General features: G+C 44.0%; 1 protein-coding gene across 1 annotated transcript in view; it reads left to right on the plus strand.

Moving 5' to 3' along the window:
• Window positions 1–9,299, plus strand: part of LOC309386892 (uncharacterized protein) — a 34,061-nt gene extending 24,762 nt beyond the window's left edge. The window contains exons 3-6 of the mRNA XM_081942797.1: window positions 120–162; window positions 376–451; window positions 2,921–3,013; window positions 6,439–9,299. Coding sequence (XP_081798923.1) covers window positions 120–162; window positions 376–451; window positions 2,921–3,013; window positions 6,439–9,289 — 3,063 coding nt within the window. The 3' untranslated portion in view covers window positions 9,290–9,299. The remainder of the gene's footprint in view (window positions 1–119; window positions 163–375; window positions 452–2,920; window positions 3,014–6,438) is intronic.
• The last annotated feature ends 1,330 nt before the right edge of the window (window positions 9,300–10,629 follow it).

Consider the following 10,629-nt stretch of genomic DNA (forward strand, 5'->3'; position numbering starts at 1 on the left):
GCCTACTTGCTATTATTATATTTAATCCTACCCTTTGGAACAGAAAAGAACAATTCTTCATAGTTTCCTATAGAACAATTCTTCTTACATGTGTTCCTTTTCTTCTTTTTCTTCTACAGGCTCGCAACAAAAAGCAGAGCAGGTACAAAGTACCATGGATAGGTAAGTGATGCACACAATTTCACTTTCCTCTTTCTTTTTAGTGCCATAGCATTGGGGTGCCTTGGCAAGCCCAGCCAACATGTCTTTTGCTGTGAATTCTGAGGGTTGACGTCTACACATTTACCATGTATCAAGGGTGAGAAACATTGCTGTAGTAATTGGGAGGTTGAGTCTTGGAACAGCAATTTTTCTTCTGTATCTCTCCTACTGCAGCATCCCTGGAAAAAATAAGTATGACAAGCACAGTTCCAGGGAGGACAAAGGGTATAAGCTCAGCCACAGAACAAAAGTAAGTAACCTAACTTGATACCTTCCCTAATAAGGAAGCGTGCGCAAAGCAAACCGCTACCAACCGGTGCAGGAACCCACCCCTGCTAGTACTATCTGTTTACCTAGCATGCTTGCAGCTCCCAGCCATAAAGACTCTAGGCAAACAGCTGGTACTAGCCTTTGATGTGCATTCTCCATTGAATACCTGCTTACTCTCTTGTAATCCCTTCCTTTCCAATCTCTTCACTGTGGGGGGGGGCAGAAAAATTCAGACATAGGACAATGTATACTAACTGACTATAATGTTAAACACCTAACTGAGACAGAAAGGTCATAAACATGAACCTTAATTGCAAAGTTATTTTTTTTTCTGTGCCATCATACTGTATGAGGCAGTGAGTAAGGAAGGTCTACCTATAATTAAGATAAAAAGTCATAAAAGATACAAGGATATGCATGATAGCGTTTCATGTCCAGTTTGGTTAATGGTTTTTCCTTTGGATATGAACAGAGGGTACTATAGCCTTTTCTTTGCTTACTTAACTGACATAGATACTTGCCAGGTACACCTAAGGAAATGTTTTATTTAGGGCTTGGCCAAAACATTGAATCAAAATTGTGGTGCAATATAAGGTATCTTAAAAAGTGAGACTTCAGGGGATCACAGAGGAAAGAGAAAGGCTAAGGTGTCAAGAGGAATTATACTTGAGAGATTTTTTTTTCACACTGAGGAAAGATTATACAATACAATACAATAGCAGAGTTGGAAGGGACCTTGGAGGTCTTCTAGTACAACCCCCTGCCTAGGCAGGAAACCTATACTGTTTCAGACAAATGGCTATCCAACATCTTCTTAAAGACTTCCAGTGTTGGGGCATTCACAACTTCTGGAGGCAAGCTGTTCCACTGATTAATTGTTCTCACTGTCAGGAAATTTCTCCTCAGTTCTAAGTTGCTTCTCTCCTTAATTAGTTTCCACCCATTGCTTCTTGTTCTGCTCTCAGGTGCCTTGGAGAATAGTTTGACTCCCTCTTCTTTGTGGCAACCCCTGAGATATTGGAACATTACTATCATGTCTCCCGTAGTCCTTCTTTTCATTAAACTAGACATACCCAGTTCCTGCAACTGTTCCTGATATGTTTTAGCCTCCAGTCCCCTAATCATCTATGTTGCTCTTCTCTGCACTCTTTCTACAGTCTCCACATCTTTTTTACATCGTGGCGACCAAAACTGAATTCAGTACTCTAGGTGTGCCCTTACCAAGGGATTATAAAGTGGTATTAACACTTCACGTGATCTTGATTCTATCCTTCTGTTTATGCAGCCTAGAATTGTGTTGGTTTTTTTGGCAGCTGCTGCACACTGCTGGCTCATATTTAAATGATTGTCCACTAGGACTCCAAGATCCCTTTCACAGTTACTACTATTGAGCAAGGTACCACCTGTACTGTACCTGTGCATTTTGTTTTTGTTGCCTAAACGTAGAACCATACTTTTTCACCATTGAATTTCATTTTATTAGATAGTGCCCAATGTTCAAGTTTGTCAAGATCCTTCTGTATCTTAAGCCTATCTTCTGGAGTGTTGGCTATTCCTGCCAGCTTGGTGTCATCTGCAAATTTGATGAGTTCCCCATTTATCCCCTCATCCAGATCATTGATGAAGATATTGAAGAGTACTGGGCCTAAAACAGAGCCTTGGGGTACTCCACTGCATACCTCCCTCCATGTAGATGCAGTTCCATTGAGGACTACATGTTGAGTGCAGTTGGTCAGCCAGTTACGAATCCATCTGGTGGTGATGCTGCCTAACCCACATTTTTCTACTTTGTCTAGTAGTAGGTTACGGTCTACTTTATCAAATGCCTTCCTGAAGTCTAAGTAAATTATATCGACAGCATTCCTCTAGTCCACTAATTTTGTCACTTTGTCGAAGAATGCAGTAAGATTAGCCTGGCATGATCTGTTTTTGACAAGCCCATGTTGGCTTTTGGCTAGTACTTTGTTTACTTCTAGGTGTTCGCTAATTCATTGCTTGATTATCTTTTCCAGAATCTTCCCTGGAATTTAGGTCAGGCTGATAGGTCTATAGTTTCCTGGATCTATTTTTTTTCCTTCTTTGAAGATGGGAACCACATCAGCTCTTTTCCAGTCATCTGGCAGTTCCCCAGTGCTCCAGGATCTCTGAAAGATCTTCCATGTTTTATGAATTCTGGGAAGGGAATAGGAATTACAGAATAATGGGGGAGGCAGAGCAAAAAAATAGCTGTAAAATAATTGTAATGAAGGGGAGCCAAATGAACTTTCTGAAAAAGATAAAGGCTATTTATAAAAACAAATTAAAAAATCAAATATCATAAGGATGCCCTATTGCCACCTTAGCTCGCCCTCCTCCCCCTAAAAAAAAAACAGGAAAAGAAGACACTGGTTATAAGCATGTGATAGATTATTCCCAATGTACATATGCCTCTCTCTTCCATTTTTGCCAGGTCCTGCAACAATTTGAACTTCTATCGAACTCTGTGTGCTTTGGACAAGAAAATTGAGTACCTCACCTGGCAAATGCAACGTATCAGTAAACCGTAAGACCCTGATAGAACTTCTTGAAAGCGAAGACCTATGCAGGGATGGCAGTGGTGGGTTCCTACCAGTTCAAACCGGTTTGGCTGAACCGGTAGTGGTTTGGAAGCTTGGGTCGCTGGAACAGGCAGCGACCCAGGCCTGCCACACCCCTGAACCGGTTCTCCTGGTGGTGCCATAGACACCACCATCTTGTTTTTTGGTTCTGCGAATGCACAGAGCAATTTTTATTGCACTGCACATTTGCGCGCAGCATGGGCAAAGCGTGTGCATGGCGCGGCCACGAGAGAACCGGCAGTAGCGACTGCTGGAACCCACCTCTGAGGGAGGGGGTTAGGGCTAGAAGAGACACTTTCTACTAAGCAATGGAGTGTTTTTTTAAAATATAAAAGTAAGCTAAAGCTTCCTAATTGAATAAGCAGATGGTGATGGAAAAAGTCGGAACAAGTAGCTGGATATGTATCTCTTTCTGTTCAAGAAATTCAAAGTTCTGAACTACATAACATTAGTAAAAAATCACCTTGCTTGAGACCCTCTTTTCAGCAGATAATGCTGTAGTCTTCTTAGCAGGCATATTTGCATTCTTTTTTCTTCTGCTTTTGCTTCTTATTAACATTTGGTACTGTGATAAAAAATAAGCAAACAGACACTCCTCTAGCCAACCAGAAAAAAGGCTTTCAGATATGTTAATTTAATGTAAACCTTAATAAAATATAATAAAATAAAATAATAAAATATGTTAAGATAACTCTTCCTTCAAAGAAGCAAAAATCAAATCAAAACAACATGTCCAATAAAAATGTCCTCTAGAGCTACAAACTTCCTTAAAAGATGGTTTACATGGCAAATTTAAACAATATTTAATATTGTTTAATTTTTAATATTTCCTAAAATGTTCCATACGTCTAGGAGAGGTCTGGGTGCTAACTTTCTACAACTCGTGTTCAGTGACTGCCTTACTTCTTTGATGGCATTGAGCCACTGTTGATGGTGTGGGTTTAGGCTTCCTTCCTCCCAATTTTACATATGTATTCCTCCCTCAAAGCATGGGAAAATGTAACAAGGAAAAAGAGACTATAGCTAAACAAATCTCATTTTTGTGACCATTGTACCCTACGTCCACAGCAATATTTCTCTACTTTAAGATCAACTAGCCTTTTGAGTAGGTGAATTCTAGGAATTGAAGTCCATTTATTTAAAATTGCTGAGGTTCCGCACATGGGCACACACCAATCAGCTCTTCCGCACGCACAAAGGCCGGCCGATCATTGTGTGCGCATGCGCGCCAGAAACCCGGTAGAGGAACAGGCGACATTACACATGCCAGGCAATAAGGCTCCACATGCCACTTTGGGCACGTGTGCCCTAGGTTCACCCTCATGGAGTTAGAACATTGAGACTGGAAGGGGAAATCAGAGAACGGGATCTTTTGTTGATTAATAGGTGTAATCTCACGTCCTGGAAGGAATGTTTACCTGAATAGCTGTCACTTTAGGCCAATTTATCCTCTTTGTATTTCCATGTACTGAGGGCTTTTTTATAGTTTTGATTGAGTTGCTGATATTTGCCAATTTTGTGGTGAGAGATGCATTTAGCCAGTTCAGTCCAGGTGTCAATATGGGCAGAAAAGGTTCTGTTTCTTTATTTGTGACCTGGGGTTTACTGAGATCAGGCATCACCAAGGTTAGTGTGTGATTTGCATGGCACAAATAACATAGAATATGTCATGAGCGATATGGAAGTCACTTTCTTCCCACATTAGATATGGGCAGCAAACACAAGGTCTATTTGTAACTGATTTTAGTACCCATCCACAGTATATTCAAGGGCCGGGAATGAAGCAAGCCATAATTTTAATTAGGGAAGTCCAAAAACTGAAGTACAACTGGAAAAATGCTCCCCTGGGTAGCTTTACCCACCTCTCCCCATTTTCCAGTTTTTAAAGCAATACTGTATCGCATAGATTACAGGCCAGGGTTCTGCAGGGAGAGTTTAAATGTCACGATGATGACATGGGATCAAAACTCCACCCAAAGATCCACTTTTCATATACCACTCAAGGCGGCAAGCATGCTGAATGCTCTTTCCTCCTGATAGTTTCTCCACAAAACCCTTATGAGGGGAATTGGGCTGAGAGAGAGTGACTGGCTCAAAGTCACCAGCCACTTTTAATGTGTCAGCTAGAGAACCTCTGGCCTGTAAGTATTTTTATATGCCCGTGATGGCGAACCTAAGGCACACATGCCACATGTGGCACGCGGAGCCATATCTGAGGGCATGCGAGGCATTGCCCTATGTGAGCTCCAGTGCACCAGCCATTTTTTGGCCTTCCGGAGGGAGTGGGGAGGCAGTTTGTGCCCTCCCCAGGCTTCAGGAAAGTCTCCTGAAGCCTGTGGATGGTGAAAAACATCCCCAACAGGCCCACTGGAAGTTTGGAAATGAACTTCCGATAGGGCTGTTGGGCCATTTTTTGTCCTCCCCAGGCTTCAGGAAAGAAGCCTGCCCACCGGAAGTCGGAAAACAGGCTATTTCCTGCCTCCAGAGGGCCTGGGAGGTGGGGGAGGCTGTTTTGCCCTCTTCAGGCTCCGAGAAAGCCATGCATGCATGCGCGGGTGTGTTTGTTGCGCACTCATGCACAGGTGGGCACAACGCGGGGGGGAGCATTTAATTACGGGTGTGCACTTTTGGCACCCAAGGGAAAAAAGGTTCACCCTCACTAGTACTTTTAATTTAGGTTCTCTGGATTTAAGATCACCGTTGAACGCCTAGCTTTTGTGGCCTGAGGCAACTGCTTTCGTCTACATAAGGCAGGGGCTCATCCTGCTTTATGTAGTGCAGTGGGTGTCAACCTTCCTAATGCTGCGACCCTTTAATACAGTTCCTCATGTTGTGGTGACCCCCAACCATAAAATTATTTTATGTTTTCTGTATTTTTTCAAAAACATATGTTTTCCGATGGTCTCAGACGACCCCTGTGAAAAGGTCGTTCGACCCCCAAAGGGGTTGCGACCCACAGGTTGAGAACCATTGATTTAGAGGAAGAGAATAACATTTGGATTGTAAGTAACATTTGATCTGCTCTCCCAATGACCCATCTTCAACATGCCCTGCCAAAAGTAGGGGATCCAGTACATTTTAGCTGGAAGAAATATGGGTCTTTCTTTTCAATGTGGGAATGGTACCTACCAGCTTTACACCCCTCCATCCTTCACATAGCTGGGGGTATTGGAAGCTAAACTGGTTAATTTACTGCTCAACATGTTCAACATTTCAAGTTATTTGTAAAAACAATAAAGGCAGGATACAAATTTTAAAAAGTAAAAAAAATGTAGCAAGGGATGGGATGGGTGCTATATAATTAAGCTTCATGGGAAATGGCTGCTCTGACCATTTTTCTTTGTTTTCCTGCCTCCCATCCCATTTTTAGAATCTCACGCTCTGCATCCAACACCACTTTGAATTCCATCACCTCTCTGTACAGCTGGGCCCATTCATCAACCAGAGATGTCTGCTATAGCCGATCTAGAACACCTCCCTCCTCAGTCCCCATTGCTTCACAAGAAATTCCAGTGTGGCAGGGTCAGGTTACCAGACCCTACAAGACTAGTTTCCGGAAGTCACGCCAAAGATCTTCTTCTTATCCCCCAATGGACTTCCAACTGCACCAGAAGCCAAAGCAGCGGAGAAGAAGTACTCCAACATCTGAATCTTTGACCAAACTGACGCCAAGGATTCCTTCAACAGTCAGAAGCAGCCCTGTCCACATTCAGAGACTTGGAGGCAGGATTTATTTTCTGGATTACAAAGAGCAGGAGCTGCTTGACTGGCACATCCACAAGAAACATGGGCAGAAGGAAGCACCACCATTATATTTGGAGAAAGAAGCTCCGCCATTACATTGGCAGAAAGAAGCTCCACCACTACACTGGCAGAAGGAAGTACCACCATTATATTGGCAGAAGGAAGAACCACCATTGCAATGGCAGAAAGGAGCACCGCCATTACAGTGGCAGAAAGAAGCACCGCCATTATATTGGCAGAAGGAAGAACCACCATTGCAGTGGCAGAAAGAAGCACCACCATTACAGTGGCAGAAAGAAGCAAGGCCATTATATTGGCAGAAGGAAGAACCACCATTGCAGTGGCAGAAAGAAGCACCGCCATTACAGTGGCAGAAAGAAGCAAGGCCATTATATTGGCAGAAGGAAGAACCGCCATTACAGTGGCAGAAGGAAGCACCACTATTACAATGGCAGAAAGAAGGATCACCATTTTGTCAGGTGCCCAGCAGAGAGACCAATGTGCAGGTTGGCATCACCCCACAAAATGAGGTGGTACAATTGGTAAGTCAGCAGGTCTCCATTGGTCAAAGGTCACGTAGCCACACACCTCCTTCAACCAGCCCCAAACATCGTCAAACGCCCCAGAAGCCTCCACCTGTCAGGGTAAGGAGCCCGGGACACTGCACTCAGACTGCTGTACCTTCTTCCAAAGATTTACTGCCTCCCCCATTCATTATCTGTCAGACTACTAGCCACAGCAATCTCAAGGCACCGACCAATGTGCAGATTGGCATCACCCCACAAAATGAGGTGGTCCATTGGGTAAGTCAGCAGCGCCCCACTGGTCAAAGATCAGGTAGCCGCACACCTCCTTCAAGCAGCCCCAAAGGTCGTCAAACTCCACCCAAACCTCCACCTGTCAGGGCAAGAAGTCCCGGACCCCGCACTCAAACTCCTCTACCTTCTTCCAAAGATTTGCTGCCTCCCCCATTCATCATCTGTCAGGCTACTAGCCACAGCAGTCTCAAGGAACCGACAAATGGAAATCTGAGTGGCATGACCCCCGAGGAGGAGTTAACAGAGGTACTTAACCTGCTAGCACAAAACAAGAGCCTTTTGACAAAGCAGCCTGGAAGACCCAGAACTCCCAAGAAAAAGGAGAAAGACGTTCATAGCAAAAAACCAAGTACCTCCAAGGAAGGCGCAGGAAGATCAGGCAGTCCCAAAGGCAAACCAGCAGAGACTCAGATCAGCCTGATGTTTGACCGAAAGACACACCGATTGAGCTGGGCTGATGACATGACAGAAGTCCCTAAAGAGAGTGGAGATCTTCCTAGCTTTGCTCAGACATCATTTTTAGACTCTACTTTCATGTGCCAGAACCAACTGGAATTGCCTTGCATTCACAAAGCACAAATAGAACTGCATCAGGAAAGTTTCAAACTTGCAAAGAGCCCTCTCAAGTCTCAGTGTCTGGCCCATGCCATTGTGGAATCATTGGATACAGAGCAAGCTACACGGGATCTACACATGTGCCTGGCTAAAGGCCTGGAGAATGGGCGTAGCCAGCCAAGTGTAGAATATCCGGTTTGCTTGTTATGTGGCCGCTGCGCTCCTTATTGCCCTCATCCCCATCCACAGCACGGCCCTTGCCTCCTTGTCTATCCACGGCTAAGTGTACAGGACGGGGAGGTTTACATGAACTTGGGCTTCCTCCTTAAGATCAAGAGGCATGAGGCCAGCAGATGGGGTGTGGTGCAAGGAAAGGATGCATCAAAGTTACAACACAGCAAAGAGCATCCTTCCAAGCAAGAGAGGAGTCAAAGCAGGAGCCGGAGCAGGAGCAGAAGCAGGAATGCCCATGAAGCAGCATCCCCATCAAGGGCCGCAGAGAGGCCATCTCGCCTAGCCAGGCAGCGATCTACAGAGGCAATTGACCTGAGAGCCAGACGGCACAGGGCTGGTCCTAGGCCATCCAGAGCAACAACACCCAGATCCTCTCCACGTTCACCTAAAATGGAGTCCCAGCCACGAAAACCAACCCCAGAGGCAATCCAACCCAAGTCCCCACAGAAGCCTCCCAACATCCTGAAAAAGCTCTTGTTATGCATCAAGAAAGTTTGGGCAAAGGTGCGGAGGAGGACAGAACCCCCTTCCACAAAGCGGAGCTCTAGGACATCCCTCCAGAAAGCAGATTCTTCTCCCACTCTGGTGGATCCTCCAGCTACTTCTGGTTTTCAAGCCAAAGGCATTTTGCACCAAAAGCAAGACTCTCTTCGTAAAGATGCAGTGACTACTACACACTCAAAACAAGGACACTCCCATGGTCATAGAAAAATGTCCATGAAAGTCTCAGATCATGAAACATTTCACCCCCACAAGAAGGTTGATAGCTACCGTGCAAAATCAGCTTCTTCTGGAGCACCAAAAAAACATTCCAGACATTCTCCCCCAATGCAATTCCAAAGGAGCCCCCCCAGAGATAACTTGTATTGAGGTCTCAATAAAGATGTGTGTCAGCGTTCCAAATATCATGCAGAATTAAATCATTGTCCAAAGCAAAGTTATCCTTAAAACTCCAATTTAATAAGACAGACATGTTGGCATTATGCTATGAAATTTCAACTCTAATGTACATCCTGTGGGTTCACTCAGTTGAAAGTTCATCATCTATCCCCACACCCCATAATTCATCACATGGTCCAATCTTCATCTTCCACGCTGGCATGTACACCCCTCTGCTTCCGGCCAGATGTCGAGGTGCGGAGACAAAAGGCGACCTTGAGCTTCTAAGAAAATCCATAACAATACATTCCACAATCCTACTCCTTTCTATTCCCCCCTCCCAACTACTACACTATTGAAACAGCATAAGAAATTAATAAAAAGTGTGGCAGGCCAAAGATCCTAAAAGGAACAGAACTACAGGCCTGACAATGTGGCTTGCTGCCAGTCTCTGGGGTTCCTCTCCAACAAGGATCTTCTTGTCACTCCTCTCCAACACTTAATGCTTAACATGGCAGGTCTGTGTTGGTTTTTTCCAGGCTGCAAATAAACTGGCTGGGCTTTTATATATTTCTCTATTTTGAAATACCACCTTTGCTCAATTGATGCAGGTTTCTCTGATAAATTGTAGGGAAACATAAAAAATGCATCTAGCTAATTGTCCATCACCACAGATAGCACTATTAAAGGAAGAAGAAAAAAACATCTGCTAGATTTATGGATTGTAGATTTATGTTGGTTTGGGAATCATGTGCTTAGCACAGCCAGGCAAAGAGGAAATTGGGGTCCAGGGAGCACAGCGCGGAAGCATGTGGGACGAGAACATTGGTGGGGCAGAGGGCAACATGATCAATGTTGCAACCTTGGATCAAATAAAAAAGTGGATGGACCAGTAAATCACATTATTGGAGGAAACCACTTTGGAGTAGTTTGCCTGGGATACTGTATATGCAGAAAAATAAAGGGAGATAAAGAATAAATCCACAAAAAGACAAAAGAGTGCAACTCAATTTTGAGTGCAAAATATTGGAATCAGAAGAAAAAATGGCAGTTATTTGTAAGCATCCTTAGAAATAATTGTATCCCAGTAATACTCTCTCTATGCCATCATCTTTCTCTTATGTCTTCTTCTAGCATTAAACATGATTCACCCATTTTGGCTACGAGGCTTTAGTATCATCTGCTTTGATTCACAACGTTTTGCACCCATTTATGTCTTTACCCAGGGATGAAATGCTACCGGTTCAGGCCAGTCCGCCCAAACCAGTAGTAAAATAATGCTTTTAAAAAGTAAAAAAAAGATTCCAACAAATCGCCCGGCACAGCTGATT

Source organism: Natrix helvetica (assembly GCF_964273705.1).
Source record: "Natrix helvetica genome assembly, chromosome: 2".
NCBI lineage: Eukaryota > Metazoa > Chordata > Lepidosauria > Squamata > Natricidae > Natrix > Natrix helvetica.